We start from the raw sequence: 17,500 nt of genomic DNA on the forward strand, positions 1-17,500 counted from the left end.
AAAGAGCGAGAGAGGGAGAGAGAAATGTATATGTCTGTGTATAGATTCATGCAAAAAAAAATCCAAGCGTGGAAAGATTGAATACAATGATTAATACGAAAGATTATATATAGAGAAAAAGGAACGACTGTTGGCAATAATATAAATTTATGTACACGATCTGAGCGAAAGAAAAGAAAGTAATGATTAAAAAAAGAAAAAAAAATACGTAAAGGAAAAAGAAGGAGAAAGAAATAGAGTGAGACGACGATCATTTCGTACGTAGATTTCGCGTGTAATATCACATGTTTTTAAAGGACATCTCAATAAAACGAGTTCGTTGTAATTTAATCGTATAATAAGAGAGATTTGTAGACAGTTTATATTAATATTACTAGTCCCGCTCGACCTTAAAGCGAAAGAGAATACGTATATAGTGAATTTTTTTTTCTTTAAAAAAAAAAAAATAAATAAATAAAATAAAAGACAAAAAGAAAAAAAGAAGAGGAGGAAGAAAAAAAGAAAATAAATAAATAATTAAATAAATAAAAAATGTAATACACACTCGCGTAACGACTTTCACACAAAATTATAGAAAGCTTCGTAAGTCGATCTTAATATTTACATAAAAATATTATTAATAATCATCTATTAATCTCGTGTAGGAGGACAAAGACAAAAAAAGAAAAGAAAAGAAAAGAAAAGAAAAGAAAAGAAAAAAAAAGAAGAACAAAAGAAAAAAATCGTCTTGAACCTTTTTACGCGAATCAGTAAAATTCTAAAATAAAATGTATTTTCATTCGTTTCATGAATTTCAAAAAGAAAAGATAAGAAATTAAAACCGAATTTCGATCGATCGACTCTCGAAGCTCCGAGTTTATTTTTTTATAGAATCCGACATAATAGATACGTATGTACGTGTACACATACGTATATTGTATATGTACAAGTATATGTAAATGTATATGATGCGTTGAAGTAATGATGGGGTTAGTTGCCTTCTGTTGTAGAAAGTAAAAAGGAAAAAAAGAAAAAGAGAGAGAGAGAGAGAGGGGCGGAGGGAGGGGGAGAGAAAGGAAGATAGAGATAGTAAACACATGCTAGTTTCTACCGACAATTCGAGATATTATTAGGAACGCGAAATTCTTGTAAAAATTTATTCCTCGTTTTTCTACGAAAGAAGAAGAAGAAGAAAAAGAAGAAGAAGAAGAAGAAGAAAAAGAAGAAGAAAAAAGAAGAAGGAAAATAAAATGAAATAACAAAAAATTCACAAAGAAAAAGAAAATTGACGGAAAAGAAGAGCAAAATTATAAAGAAGCGCGTCGTAAATAAATCAAAAAACTAATTTCAAAAAGAAAAGGAAAAGAGACAAAATATGAAAAAAATAAAAAAAAAAAAAAAGAAACGAAAGGAGAAGGAAAATGTTTCTAACAAATTTCGAATTCTTAGCGTTATCGAAGTTAAAATAGAAATGATGTGAAGTTAGCTAGAGAAAGAAAAAGAAATATGTATATTGTAATGTATAAATCGCACATAAGAGATCCGACGCTTCTTCTCGATCGGTGATTGGGTTGATTCGAAAAATAAAAATAAAAATAAATGAATAATTAAAAAAAGTAAAAAAAGAAACGTCGTTACGTTCGAAGCGCGACATAATAATAATAATAATAATAATAATAATAATAAAAATAATAATAAAAAAAATAATAATAATAACAATAATAATAATGAAATAATAATAAAAATAATAATAATAATAATAATAATAATAATAATAATAATAATAATAATAATAATAATAATAATAATAATAATAATAATAATAATAATAATAATAATAATAATTAATAACGTTATTAATAAAATAATGATTAATATTTATTAGTCAGATGGATAATGATGATGACGATAATAACAATAATGATGATGGTGACAATGAAGATGATACCAATATAGATAAACTATGAAAGAGAAAAATAAAAGAGAAAGTGAGTGAGAGGGAAAAAGAAAAAGAGAGAGAGAGAGAGAGCAAAAGAAAGAGACACAGAACATTTATATATCGTAGCGCTAAAGAAAAGGAGTTAGAAAACGAGTAGCATTTTTGGTTTTTCTACTGCGCGCTTCATAGGAATATCTTAGAGGCGAGATCCTTCTTTTTCAAAATGTAGGATAAACAACCATACGTTTTGGTTTGCGAGGACTCGCGCTCGATAAAAGGACGAAGAGCTTGGACGGTTGATTTTATCGAGTCTATTTTTAGTAGTTTTGTTTAACGACTAAACGGAACAAGAAAGCGAAGATAATAAAGAAAAGAAACCGCACGATAGAGATTATATATACATATATCTATAAATATATATATACATATATATATATATATATATATGTATATATATATTAACTATCACAGCATGTTAAGCGACGTATCACGATCTTGTATGTATGAATAATGGAGTATCGAAAAGAAAAATCAAATAAAACGTTATACGATAATGTCCGTTCAATCTCTTCTTTCGTTTCAATTTCGTGCCACTCGAACATTTTCGTTTTACTGGTCATTGATAAAATCGAGATCTATATTACCGACATAAAGTTATCTACTTTTTTTTTTTTTAGTTTTATTTTCTCTAGTTTTTTCTACTAATAAAATTTTATTTCGATAGAAGGTGCATCGATCGTTTCAGACGCACATGCCAGTTGAGTTAGTTCGCTCGATTGATATGGGTCGATTTTAATAGTAAGGTTAAAAGTAATACGAGATACAAAGGAAATTAAAAATGCAGACCTTATTGCTGCTCGTCGTAATTCTATTTTCCAGTATTGTAACCGCGACGTTTATAGAAGGTATCTTTCAAATCCAACAGGATCTTCCAATCTGGTTCTCGACTTTGAAACGTTCTATAAAAGATTCTGTTTTTTTTTTTTTTACTTCCTACTTTTGCGGACTGTCTCGACATGGCGCTTAAATTACACAGTAGTATATCGCGAATACTCGCACGATAATATAGATTATATATCCAGCCATCCTGCGGTTATAGCTTTAACTATCGTATTTACTCGTTCTTTTTGTTCATTGCTAACCGCCGATATATGGGAATCTTCTAAAGAAATTATTTTTTTTTTAATTTATAATCTAGATATAAATATGATTTATTTCTTTTTTCTTCTTTTTTTTTCCATCCTTTTCTCGGCCTCCAGACGGTCAATATTGGCATAAAATAGCGCAGGAAGAATTGAAAAAATCCCTTTCGTATAAATGGAATACAGGTAAAGCGAAAAATGTAATAATCTTTGTGGGTGATGGTATGAGTCCCGATACGATAACAGCCAGCAGGATTTATCGAGGTGGTGAAACGAGTTATCTCACCTGGGAAAAATTTCCGCATGTTGGTTTATTGAAGGTATATAAATATATATATATATATATATATATATATATATATATATATATATATATATATAGCGTGTTAATATTAAATCGTTTTATCTTAAGTAAACAGAAAATATTAAATAATATTTAATTAAAATGATTAAGATTTATTTTCTATTATTGCTTCGTTTCAAAACAAAAACAAAAACAAAAATAAAAACAAAAACGAAAAAAAAAACAATGAAAAATGTAGACGTACAATACAAACAAACAAGTGCCAGATTCAGCGTCCACGGCAACCGCATTATTTGGTGGAGTTAAAACTAATTACAAAGTTGTTGGAGTCGATGTTAACGTCAAATTGGGAGATTGCAAGGCCAGCTTGAATAAAAATTATCACGTTGATTCAATAATATCTTTAGCCCAGGCTTCGGGCAAGGCTACAGGTTTGTCGATAAAACTTAACAAACAGACAAAAGATTTTTTATTAGTACTTTGCAAATTCATATCTCAATATCGTAATAATATCTTATCTATATAATTATCATAGGATTTGTAACGACTACAAGAGTGACTCATGCGACTCCAGCTCCACTATATGCTCATTGTCCTAATCGACGATGGGAATGTGAAGCTAATATACCAAAAAATATAACTGCTTGCAAGGATATTGCGAGACAGCTCATCGAAAATGAGCCTGGTAGAAACATCAAGGTAGACCAATAATCAATTATGCTCTTCCGTTTTAAATGAAAGTTCTTCCGTTTAAATGAATAACATTTAGCTGGTTGCTACAGGTAATAATGGGTGGTGGTAGACAGACCTTGAAGTCAAACGTAAAGCCTGGTAAATATGATCCAATAGATACATGGGCTTGTTATAGTACTGATGGTAGAGATTTAATAAAGGATTGGGCAGAGGATAAACGAATAAGAAATTTTACGTACGAAGTGGTCGAAAATAATGAACAATTATCGAGAGTAAATACGGATAAAATTGATTATTTGCTTGGTATATTTGCCAATGGTCATATTAAGATGGATTGGGAGAGAGAGAAAGGACCGGAAGGACAACCAAGTTTAGAGGAAATGACTGTAACTGCTTTGAAGATCCTTCAAAAGTCAACTAATGGTTATGTTTTGATGGTACGTTTTAAAATTTCATTCGAATCAATGATATGTTAAGAATAATTATCGATAATATTATATTTACAGGTCGAAGGTGGATTGATCGATTACGCTCATCATCGTGGACATGCCGGCGAAGCTTTACGAGAAACCGTTCGTTTTTCGGACGCCATTAATGCTACTGTTAACATGATTGATACTGAAGACACTTTGGTCATAGTAACCAGCGATCATACTCATTCTATGAACTTTAATGGTTACAGCGATCGTGGTTCATCGATTTTAGGTAAAACATAACATTCATTTCTCATAATTCTTTTTTTTTCTTTTTTTTTTATATTTTTTTTATTTTTTTTAATGAATATGAACAATTAATTTTTGTGGATCATAGGTATTGCACAAAAATCTAAATATGATGGGATACCTTACACGACCTTAACTTACAGCACTGGTGGTCCAAATAATGCAGCTTACATGATATCAAACACGACTAATCTTTTAACAAGAATCGATCCTTCTACTCAAAACACTACAGCGTTTAATTATAGTCAACAAGCTGCTATCGTGTCCGATGAAGCTTATCATGGAGGAGGAGATGTAGCTATTTATGCTATAGGTATTAAATTCCAATAATTTGTTTATGATAACCGCTTCTTTATTCACTTTATTATTGCGAACGTTTATGTTCTTAATAGGTCCATCGGCCCATCTTTTCCATAGCGTTCATGAGCAAAATTTTGTTGCCCACGTGATAACATATGCTGCTGATCTTGGAAATTATACAAGTGGTAGTGAACAAAATGCAATATCTAATACTTTTTTCTATTTCTGTCTACTTCTACTTATTTTTACATTATTTACTACTACTATCTTCGCGGTACATAGATAACAAGAAAAAAAAAAAAAAACCAAAAGTAGACGCGATGAAAGGTAAATCCCGCAGTATTTTCTTTGAATTCATTTACTTTCTTTTTCTTTATCTTTTCTTTTTTCTTACTTTCTTTTATTTAATTTTATTTTTATTTTTTATTTTATTATTTTTTTTATTTTCAACTTATCAATGAAAACTGCGATATCCGAAAATGGTATGTTTAAAAAGAAATTTATTATATACGCCTTTATGTCTGGTGATATATACATAAATATATATATATATATATATATATATATATACACACATTTTATTTATATATACATGTATATATATACATAAACACATGTATATATATATATGTGTATATGTAAATATATATATGTATATATATATATATATATATATATTATATATTATATATTATGTATTATAATAAAATCTATTCTTATTGTATTTAATTAAATGCTACTACGAACACTTATCAGATATAATCGTATAATTGCATCCATTGCAATCCATAGTCAATCTTCTTCGGTCGTGCATGTTCAAAACTCTACTGATCTTTATATATATATATATATATATCCTACATTAATTCTATTTAAAGAATATGATTCAATAATTCCTTAAAATATAAATCTATCTTATTTTACTTTTCCTTGAATATTATTATAATTTTCTTTTCTCCAATTTCACACAAATATTTACATAAACATTATATTGTAAAACAATTGTCAGTCTTATGCTGTATAGAGGATTAAATAGTAATTAACATAATAATAAAGATGAACGAATGTTTTGTAACATTAACGGATAGGTTAGGATTATGTGTATTGGCTTCAAAATTAAAATAAAAAATCGATTGACAATATTTTACGCGACGATTTGTTTAAATATTTCAAAATTTCCATTATTGAATTTTAATCCTAATGAAGTCACAATTGCACTGTATAAATATATACGTACATATGTATGTATATCTCATGTGTATATATATACATATATATATATATAATAAATGTATAACAACGACCTATCCTCTAACGATGCACAACGGTAATATGTGTAGCAGAGCCATCTCATCTAAAATACAAGAAGAGGAAGAAGAAAAAAGAGAAAAATGGATGCCGTTCGCGTATTTTCTACGTGCCGTATGATTTTAAAAAGAGACTATATAATTATATAAAAAAAAAAAAAAAGAAAAAGATCACTAAAATCATGTGTACACATATATTTATATATGTTGTGTAGAAAAAAAAAATACAAATAAAAAAAGAATGAAAAAGAAGAAGAACGGACAAAATGCGAAAGTACACGCGTGAATGAAAGTTAGTGAGGAACATTTCGACATTAGTGTAAGCTCACTGATTCTCCCGTAGAGAGCAACGGCTTATTTTATTTATCTATTTATATCTATTTATCTATTATCTATCTATTTCTATTTTATGCGTGTTTCTCTTTCTTTCTCTGTACCGCAATCGACCGTTGGAGCTTCGTTTTAAACGAGAATGGCCAAAATCTTCGAGAGTCTCATCGTTGATGTATTTCAACTGTTTTTCTGTCTGACGAAGATTTTAGCCGTATATGATAATGATAAAAATGATGATGATGATGATGGTAACGACGACGATAATGACGATGACAATGACGGCAATGATGATGATGATGATGATGATGATGACGATGATGATGATGATAATAATATTGAGATGTGGATCCTCTTATCATCAAAGATGGATCACTGAACCTTCGTTTTCTTTGTGACCCTAGCGTATCTATTATTAGTTCCATTGCTCGAAGATTTCTTAGTTTTACTCTCGTAAAAGAAAATTCTAAACGCGATGTATCCTAAGAACATAACGGCGCTTATAAGGAAGACGAAACCCGGCGTGTACTTGTCAAATATCAATAAAGAACAAACTATTATCATTTCGAAGGCTAATATCAATGGTACTAGATAAACTGCGAGAATTAGGAAGAACGGAATTTGCTTTTGTCGTTGACGTTCCTGTTTTTGGAATATAGTTATTGGTTTTCGTTCTTCATCGTCGACGACAAGGTCAGCTTCGTTGCCTTTTCCTTTCTTCAATTCGATCGAACTTTTCTTTGGATAGATGACGTTATTGTTGTTGTTATTGTTTTTGTTACCATTACCGTACAATGATGTACACCGTAGATATTTGTAAATATAAAAAAATCTTTCGGCAATGCTTCGTAACAATTCGTTGATGCAAACGTTCACCTTCTTAGCAACCGGATGGGACTTTGAGTTATCGTAAGAGTAAAGTAGATATGGAAATAGATTCAGATTCTGGCAGCAATGGCGGAGTTTCTGCATCGAAGCATGTCTAAAGAGTAACGGTGGCCTACTGTAATTTCCATCTGTAACAAAGAATATGAAAAAGAAAAATAAAAAAAAAGAAAAGAAAGGAGAGAAAGAAAGTTAGAAGAAGAAAAGGAATTAAAAAAACAAAAAATAAAAAAATAAAAAAAAAAGAAAGAGAAATAAAAGAAGCGATGCACTGATACGAAAGATAAATGGGTTGAGAAAGATTAACGCGTAAAACAGTGATTGTTACATCATGTATGACAAACATGTAATTTCAATTCTTTCGTGATAAAACTCGATTTGATAAATGTTAATATTCGTCTTTGCAAAACAAGTGTATTTAATCCATCTATTAGTCTGTTTTTGTTTTAATTTATTTTATTTTATTTCTCTTTTTCGTTCAGTTTGTTCTTTTTACCTTTGAACATGTTGGAAACTCGTCGTACGAGGGTTGGCTTCCCTTTTATGATCGTCTCCTCCTTGGAGATTCCCGAAACGTTCGACATTCTTGTTTAACGTATACGGGCAAAGATCGAGGGTATTTATTTTTCTAAGTTTTTCTTTCTTTCTTTTTTGTGTTCTTCTCTTCTTCTCAGTTCTTCCTTCTTGGAATCTGATCTGAACTCTTAAGTCCTCCTTCGATTCTTGTCAAGATCTTTTTCACACTAAATGCACGTGTGCACAAGCACTTATACTTCAGAACCAATAAGATGATCTATCAACTAAATATCTTCTGTAAAAACAATAAATAATATTCGTATAGATTCGAGATCATTAGAATAATGTTTTAAAGAAAAGGAGAAAAGTTGAAATGGTAGAAATTAATCAAAGCGTAGTAATAATTTGATTAGAGAATTTTAAATAAATCGTTCTTCTTTGAAAGAAAAAGGATTGCTTTTAACGTCGATGATATTTCGAACGATCTTTAACGACGTATAAATCGGTAAACACTGAGTTCAAGTTTCATACGTTCCGTAAAATAGGAAGAATAAAAAAGAGAGAGAGAGAGTAAGAGAGAGAGAGAGTAAGAGAGAGAGGGAGGAAAAAAGAGAGGATAAGAAAAAAGATAAAAGAGAAAAGACGGTCATGCTTCGATAGCCTATCATTGACCCCCCGAGATTAATCGATCATGATTCAGAAAACTTCTCTGCCTGTCGATCATATTAAAATTTCGAAAAAAAAAAAAAAATGAAGATTAACATGACATAAAATAAAATGATACAAAATATATAATGATAATAAAATGAAATAAAGACAAAAAAGAAAAAGAAAAAAAAGAAGATGAAAGAAAAGAAAATAAAAATTTATTAAAGATAATGGATACGAGAAAAATAAAAAGAAAAATAAAATAATATATATATATATAAAACGCAATCCATTATATATGTATATAAAACTTAACCCATTTTATGTATTTGTATATAAAACGCAATTCATTTATATATATATAAAAGCAGTGAGACGACGATGAAACTTGTTGAAACGTTTCCAACCAACCAACAAAGTACAACGATATAAGGAAAAAGAAACAAGATTATTAGTACCGAGAAGTAAAAGACCAAAAACGGAAAAACCGGTGAAATAAGCATCGTATTTCTTTATGCTTGTACGATCGTCTGCAGTTACTAACTCATGGCTACGTCGCAATAACACACGCATTTTAACTCTCCCGCGAATACGTAGTTACATGTGATGATATTCCTTAAATGCCCCTCCGCCGCCCCAACCCCGAGTAAAATCAGAACCAAAACACAGCGACGTACAATTTATATACATCGTGTATAATCGTACGGAGACGAATGAAGTCACCCGTTATATAGCATTTGCATCAATCTATTTTTTTCTTTTCCTTTTATCTCTCGCGATAAACGCGATGAACGGGAGGCGGGAAATTTAAATCGAACCTATACACGATTTTACGTGTGGATAATTAAAAAAAAAAGAAAAGAAAAAAAAAAAGAAAAAAAAAAAAAGAAAAACATGTCATTACAAAAATAAACCGTCATCCTTTTTTCTCATCACTTCTTTTCTTTTTTTTGTTTTTCTTTACAACGAAAATAACAAAAGATTTATCAGAATATGATAAGAAAAGAAAATATTTCATATTCTCTATGTAATATCTTAGATATTCATAAGAGTGATATATAATCTAAAGCAAACATTTTAATACTTCTTAATCGTTGTTTTTCCAACGTAAAATGAAAAGGACAAAAATGAAATTATTTCGAGGGTACCAAATTTATAATAATACGGCACTGTGTAGACACGGTGAATACCGTTTCGATCGACCCCGTTCGAACGAGAACGTTGTGTTTAAGCGTTGCCGTTTCGCGCGATACAATTAGATTCGATAATGTTGATGTCGAAACTTCGCGAGTAGGGTGGAAGATTAGACATGACGACGTTAACAGTCAATTGATACGATGAAAAATTAAGAATCATGGGGAAGTGTATGCAATAAATGTATGTGTATGTGCGTTAGTGCATACGCGAATATATATTTATATATAGACGCACGCACACACACAAACACACGCACATATATACATATATACACATACATATATGTATTCGTTAACTAGACACTGGAAACTTCTATCTATGAATTTTCTGTTTCCCTTCTATATTTTTCTCACTGATTACTATACAAAACCATATACTTTGCAGTAGATCGTTCCTACAAATGATTCTCCATAAGATGTTCTATCTTTTCTTTCTCTCTCTCTATCTCTCTCTCTATCTCTCGCTCACTCAAACATCCACTCACTCACACTCACTCTCTCTCACTCTCACTCTTGCTCTCTCGCTCTCTCTAATTATTATGTAGAAACATATACTTTAAAGTACAACGTTTCTATAAAAAATATGACTTAACATAAAACGTTCTATCTTCTATTTCTTCTTTTCTCTCTTCCCCTCCCCCGCCCCTCTCTTTCTTTCTCTCTCTCTCTCTCTCTCTCTTTCTCTCTCTCTCACTCACTCTTAGTCACTTAGTTATATACATATATTTACCTTTCTATGATCTTCTCTCCGGTTAGTCTATTTGTACTTCTTATAAAGATTGAATATTATTAGAAATTTTTGAAATATTATTGCCATATTCTATTGAAAAAAAAAAAAAAATAATAATAATGATAAATTCCGATCTAATATTTCTCTTATTATTTGTCTTCATACAAATAATATATTGTTTTTCTTTTCCTTTCTCTTTCTCTCTCTCTCTCTCTCTCTTTCTCTTTCTATCTTCGATCGATCGGTAAACTTCAAATGAAAGGCACACTACCGGTAACATTCACGATTAAATATAAACAACGACTCCCGTGAACTGAACACGACGCATGCAAACTACTTCTGCCGAGGGATAAGAGAGAAATGGTTAAAGACGAGTAGAAACGACACAAGCGACCTCGAGCGTCAGGGATACGACCTTCTTACTGGTCGAGAACGAACGACGGAGAAAGATGAAGAAAAGGAGAGCTCTGATTGGTCAGAAAATAAACGAACTCGTACGAATCGATCAAAAACTCTTCTTCGTCCGTGATCGTTCAGGGATAATGGTTAACTCGATTCGAAGGGCCGTCGAAAGAAAAATATAACAGTACGAGCCATTAGTCACGTATGCTAGTTGCGCTCTTATGGAATCTAATAGATCGTTCTAATTTCTAATATATTATTTTTATTTTAAAATTTTTCTTTATATTTCTTCTTCCTTTTTCTTTTTTCTTCTTTTTTTTTTTTTTTTACGTTTCGATCGATCTTAAAATAAAGTTACGTAATTTAGTCGTCGAGTTTAAATTTATTTTGTTTTTTTTTTTTTTTTTTTCTTGAGAAATCAACAATGGGTGTTCTTCCGGTTTCGAATCATTTTTCGAAATCGTTTCATCATTCAAAATGGATTTTAAATGTTAATCAAAGAATGAATTTATATACGTAATAAATATATGTCTGTTAAAATGGCGTTAACTTCAATTAGAGATTAAAATTACAATATTTTTAATCTTTTTAAACGATTATAATATTAAGGAACATTATTAAATTATAAATAAAAATTGTATATTCGTTTTAAAAAGTAAACGACGTTAATTAATATAAACAATTGCATTTCTCAAAGTATGAAGCAAATAATAAAACGCATTGTACTTATATTAGACTGTCAAAATTATTTGAATTATTTCAAATAAATATTCAGATTGTAAAAACTATTATATGATTTTAAATTACTATTAGTAAATGTTTCCATTATGATTTAAATGCAGGTATACGTATTTCTACAGAAAAACATAAAACAGATTTCCCAAACATAAAACAGATTTCCCAATCGATTGTGATGTTTGGACATAAATATTATTCGTGCAAACGAAATATATGTCACATATATAATTATGCAAGTGGTTTAAAAAAAAAAAAAAAAAATATATATATATATATATATATATATATATATATGTATCTATTTGACTTAGACCATTTGTATGATTACATATGTATACATATATGTATGTGGCCTGTAATATTTCATTTGCACGAAAAGATATATATATATATATATATATATATATATATATATATAATTAATTATATATAATAAATATTAACTCTATTAGAACAAAAAAAAATCATGAATCCATAAACGTTTTCTTTCTAAATTACAGACATATTGCCTTATCTACCTCAGGCGACATAGATAATTCATTCAACATCGATATGTAATACGCATTAACACGGAATTAACTTTTTCTGCCATTTCATAAAATATAACAATTTTGAATTTCTTAAAGTTTTTTCTTAAAGTTTGCTATAAATAAAAAACATTATAACTACCAAAAAAGCGTTTTAACTAGCAAAAAAATTTATAACTAACAAAAAAAGCCACGTCATATGTTTATATGACTTTCCTTCATCCTAACACTGAATAGAATACATTTTTAAAATTTGACAATCTGTTTCTGAAATAACATATATATATACTATTATATATATAATATTATATAACATATATATATAATATTATATATATATATATAATATTATATATATATATTCACATCATTTCCACTTTCATAATTATTGGTACATAATAATTGGCATATAAAAAATTTTGTACGCGTGATCGATAATCGAAAGTTCGTACGTACAATTCAATTCTAAATCTACTTGAGTTCATTAAATTATTTTCTCTCTTCTTCCTATACTTGTGCATGCGTGCTTATACGTGTGTACATGTGTATCTGTATGTACGCATCATGTAACGATAGAAAAAGAAATAAAGATTCGACTGGTGTTATAAATAACATCAGTACGTTCGAATGTGTTGTTCCCAAATGCCAACCTCTTTAAACGTATTTTTTTTTCGTTTCTAGAAAAAGAAACATTGCATACATAACTAGTAGACATGTAATGAAAAGAAAATGTAATTCATACAAAATCACATTCACATAATATACTCTATCGTACGGAAACGAGAAACGTTAATTATAGTCGCATATCCTTCGGATATCACAAACACACAAAGACACACGAGTTCAATGTTCAAAGGCAATTTATTATCGACATTATAAAGTTAATGAAATATGAATAAGCTATATAGAGAAATTGAATACATTTCCTAGAAATAAAATAAAATCTGTCAGTATATATAAGTATTATAAATCATTTAAAATGTTTTTGACAAAACAGAAATTTCTCGACTATGAAATAAAATATTTTTGGAACGTGACCGAACACGTGACCTTTGCTCGTTCCAACAGTCCAAAGGCAACACATTTTTAAAAAAATCATTATACTTGCTATAAAATGAAGAAAAAAACGAATAAACAAAAATCGAAGAAGCAAAAATTATGATAAGGCATAGAAAGGAAAAAGGAATAAAAAATAAATTAAACAAAAAGAAAAAGCAAGAGAAAAATAATAATAAGAATAAAAACTAATCAAAGAAGGAAAAAATAAATCAAGATAAATGAAAAAGAAATGAAATAGCACACGAGCAGGAGATAAAAAAGAGAACGGTGCGAAGGCCTTTTGATTTCTCGTTTTGGTGGTATCACGCTTCCTCCGCATGAAACTGATCGTTTAAAGTGGGGAAAAAAAGAGAGGAATTGGAGAAAGGGACACGGTATACAACACGCACAAAGAGAAGGACGCAAAGAGGACGAAGAGAAGACGCATCCTAGAGACCACGTGCGGTTTCGTGGCTGTACCATTTTTCTATTTACTTATTCCTTCCTCCTTTCGATCTATCCTTCTTCTTCTTCTTCTTCTTCTTCTTCTTCTTCTTCTTCTTCTTCACTTCCTCCTTCACCTTCTGCTTTCTATTATTACTCATCTTTTTATTTTTCTTCGTATATGTATTTATTACGTCAGAGATCAATGTATCATTGCATAACGTTCAATATCTCATTATAGGACCTTGTCACTGACTATTTACCGTTGACTTATTCAAACTTTTATCCATTTTCATACAAATTTCCGTTAATTCAGATAAAATAAGACCAAAGATTCCATTTGAGAGGATTTTAATGATACATACATGAATATTTGGTTATGGTCTAATTAGATCAATTTTTGTAAAAATGTATGTTTACATTATGTACGAGAAGTGTAATCAATTATTCTACATAAAGAATATTTAATTATTATATTAATGATATGATTATATGATTGTGTAATGTAAAATATAAATTAAAAATGTAATATATAGTATATATTCAACTGATAATCACATAATCATATTCGTAATTAATAATTTTATTAATTAAGAATATGATTATATATATATATATATATATATATATATATATATATATATATACATATATATATATATAAAAGTACACGTATATATAAAAGTAAGAAAATGAAAAATATTTTTTCAGTCATATTATTATTATTACATATTTAATAATGTGAGATTATTTTAATATAAAATTATTAGATTATTAATATACGATTATTAATACTATAATTAATGGAATCAATTTTCGTAGAGAATTTGATTTTCACGTAATAAAAATATACGTCATTAATATTTACCTGTTTTCTTTTATTAATAATCTTTTCTTTTTAAACAAAATACTATGTAATTACTATATAATTTATAAAAATGAGTACACTACTAGTTTCTAAATGTCAATGGCCATGACCTAAAGAAACGAATATTCGATTCCACGGAAGTAGTTTTTCGGTTAGATTCAAATTAACTTTGCATGTAAATTCATTTCAATACGTTAAATAAAGTGAACGTTATAAAAAAAAAAGAAAAAATATCATTGGTTAATACTTAATGATAGATAATATTTGAATAAATAAATCGTGTTAAATTACAAACGATTAATTAATTATTCTCATTCCTTACTTTTTTTTATTTCCTTGCTATTTATTTTCTTTTTTCTTCGTTATTGTTCAATTAAATATTTCCAATGTAAATATGACAACTATGGACGTATATTCTGAGTCATTCTTATCGATCTTTATCAATTCGTAATTAATAGAAAATAACATTGTTAACATTGTAATTGTCCTCTAAGAAAGATAAAACAAATGCAAAATTATGATTGACCCATTGAAAGTAATTCTAGTTATTACACTATTACTTTTACTATAGTAATTATTTAGAAAATAAAAAAATTCATCGACAAAATTACTAATAATCTCTAAATATTTATATTATTTGCTATATAATCATTTATTAATATTAACGATTTAATCGTTCGAATATTACTTATGGGAGTTCTTCGTAAAAATTTGATCGAAAAATCGTCCAAACGTAGGCGCGATCGCTCTTTATTACGATTACGCTGTTCTTTTTTACTTGCTTGATTTATTTGTAAATAATTAAAAATATTGTCGCATTAAATTCATTGTTATCGTACTAAATAAGTAAATACTTATTTGTGTGATTATAAATAATGAAAATATTACCTTTATGAATAACAATATCCAAACATATTCTATCAGTTTGATTTTACAAATATCGGCTAACACTTTCTTTCAGTCACTAACCAGAAGACGTATGATCGGTTCACTTGCCACTCCTCAATCATGAGCGGGTAAAATAACATTTCAAAAACCTTATATCTAATCACATAGAAAAATGGTTGCAAACATATATTTTGTTATTTGATAAGTGATAACCAGTCGACCTAGTGTCTTGATTTTTGTGAAATAAAATTAATCTGTTTATTCACACAAGCGAATATAGGTATTACATTATTTCAGATTCATAGATATTACTTTTTAAAAATTAAAAAATAATTCATTGACAAGATTTATAAAGTATGTATCAAGAAAATGTGGATATGTGTGTAATTATTTGTACAATTTCAAATATTCTATTTCACTTTTGTGGATCATTCTAACATCATAAAAAAAGAAAGTACTTGCATACTCTTTTTTTAAATCTAATCATTATTATATTTCTATATATTCTTTTTTTTTAGATCTAATTACTAATACTACAACAACAATAAAAAAAAAGTACTCTTATATGTTTTCTTATTAATTGAATGATAATAATCCGACATTTTATATGAATTATCAAACTAACTCTTTATAAACTAAACAAATTTATTGATAAAATTAATAAATCTATAAAGTATTCTAAAATATTCTCTAAAATATATAAAGGAAAAAATAAATATTATTACGAATTATTTATAATATTTCCAAAATCTTATGATCACTTTATAATTAATTTAGCTAATCGATCGATAATTCTGATTTAGCTAATCACATTTGCTAAATCAGAATTATAGAAGTAAAAAAACAAAAAAATCTTTTTGTATATATTTTTCTAATGAATACAAAAGAAGCGTAGTTTGTAGCTTCGCTGCACATTCCTGTCACGTGTTATGTAGCTTGGAGAATCCCAGGGAAGAAAGAGAGAGAGAGAGAGAGAGAGAGAGAGAGAGAGAGAGAGAGAGAAAGAGAGAGAGAGAGAAGCAATGGAAAATTCTTTCGTCCCAAACGACCGTCATTCTAATACATGCACTCTTGAGTATTCGTCTGTGAAAACGAGGGTGTGTTAGTTCGGGTCTCTTTTGAAATCACTTATATATCACGTGATAAAACCCTCGAGTGGACCAATCAGAGCGAACACCATGAAACGATCACGTGCTCGGTTAGTGTTTGCTTTGTGAAAGTTTCTTCTTTTCTTCGTTATTTGGAATACACAGGTAGTTGTATAAAACTATTTATTATAAGTTGTATGTAATAAATTCATCCATTCGATCATTTAATCAGAAGAAACATCATAGAACGATCACGTCATAAATTTTTATTTTTGTTTTTTTTTTTTTCTGAATGCATGCCATTTTATCTTTTAGAAATATTTATTTCAAATTGGCTATACATACATGTGATGTAATACTTTTGTGAAAAAATCAAAGAGAAACATCATGATCACATTCATAATTTGTGTTTCTTTTTTTTTTTCTTTTTTCAATGCATGCTTTCTTTTTTATTCGTTCGACACATAATTATATTATCTTTTAGAAATATTTCTTTCGGATTAAATGTATGTATATATGTACGTGTGATGAAACTTTCGTATCGAAAAATCAGAGCGAACACCATGGAACGATCACGTGCTTGATTTGTATTTCTTTTTTTTATGGATTCTTTCTTTTTTATTCGTTCGGCACATAGATATTATTATCTTTTAGGAAATATTTATTTTAAATTCAATGTACATATACGTATAATGAACTCTCCTCAAGTGTAAAAATTAGAGCAAACATTGCGGCAAATTATATGTGTATATTTCTTTACGAACGTTTCTTTCTTTATTCGTTCGACAGGTAATTAATACATTTTTTCAACAAATA

The 17,500-nt window shown here is 28.6% G+C and overlaps 3 protein-coding genes across 3 annotated transcripts in view; 2 read left to right on the forward strand and 1 right to left on the reverse strand.

Moving 5' to 3' along the window:
* LOC118447693 (uncharacterized) overlaps positions 1-2,370 on the forward strand; it is a 52,684-nt gene extending 50,314 nt beyond the window's left edge. Inside the window, exon 10 of the transcript XR_014983331.1 lies at positions 1,865-2,370. The gene's annotated coding sequence lies outside the window, so the exon portion shown is untranslated. The remainder of the gene's footprint in view (positions 1-1,864) is intronic.
* A 287-nt stretch (positions 2,371-2,657) lies between these two features.
* Positions 2,658-5,641, forward strand: LOC118447692 (alkaline phosphatase). The gene is made up of 8 exons (XM_035879930.2): positions 2,658-2,823; positions 3,178-3,380; positions 3,603-3,795; positions 3,900-4,063; positions 4,147-4,494; positions 4,564-4,762; positions 4,868-5,092; positions 5,172-5,641. The coding sequence occupies exons 1-8, from the start codon at positions 2,757-2,759 to the stop codon at positions 5,363-5,365; spliced, it is 1,593 nt and encodes a 530-aa protein (XP_035735823.2). The 5' UTR covers positions 2,658-2,756; the 3' UTR covers positions 5,366-5,641.
* Positions 5,642-5,794: 153 nt separating this feature from the next.
* Positions 5,795-11,050, reverse strand: LOC118447695 (uncharacterized). Its single transcript, XM_035879937.2, has 3 exons — positions 10,692-11,050; positions 8,098-8,412; positions 5,795-7,732 (listed from the first exon to the last, which is right to left on the reverse strand). The coding sequence occupies exons 2-3, from the start codon at positions 8,183-8,185 to the stop codon at positions 7,089-7,091; spliced, it is 732 nt and encodes a 243-aa protein (XP_035735830.1). The 5' UTR covers positions 8,186-8,412; positions 10,692-11,050; the 3' UTR covers positions 5,795-7,088.
* Positions 11,051-17,500: the final 6,450 nt, after the last annotated feature.

Source organism: Vespa mandarinia, chromosome 1 (assembly GCF_050613455.1).
Source record: "Vespa mandarinia isolate Hongniang chromosome 1, ASM5061345v1, whole genome shotgun sequence".
Taxonomy (NCBI): Eukaryota; Metazoa; Arthropoda; class Insecta; order Hymenoptera; family Vespidae; genus Vespa; species Vespa mandarinia.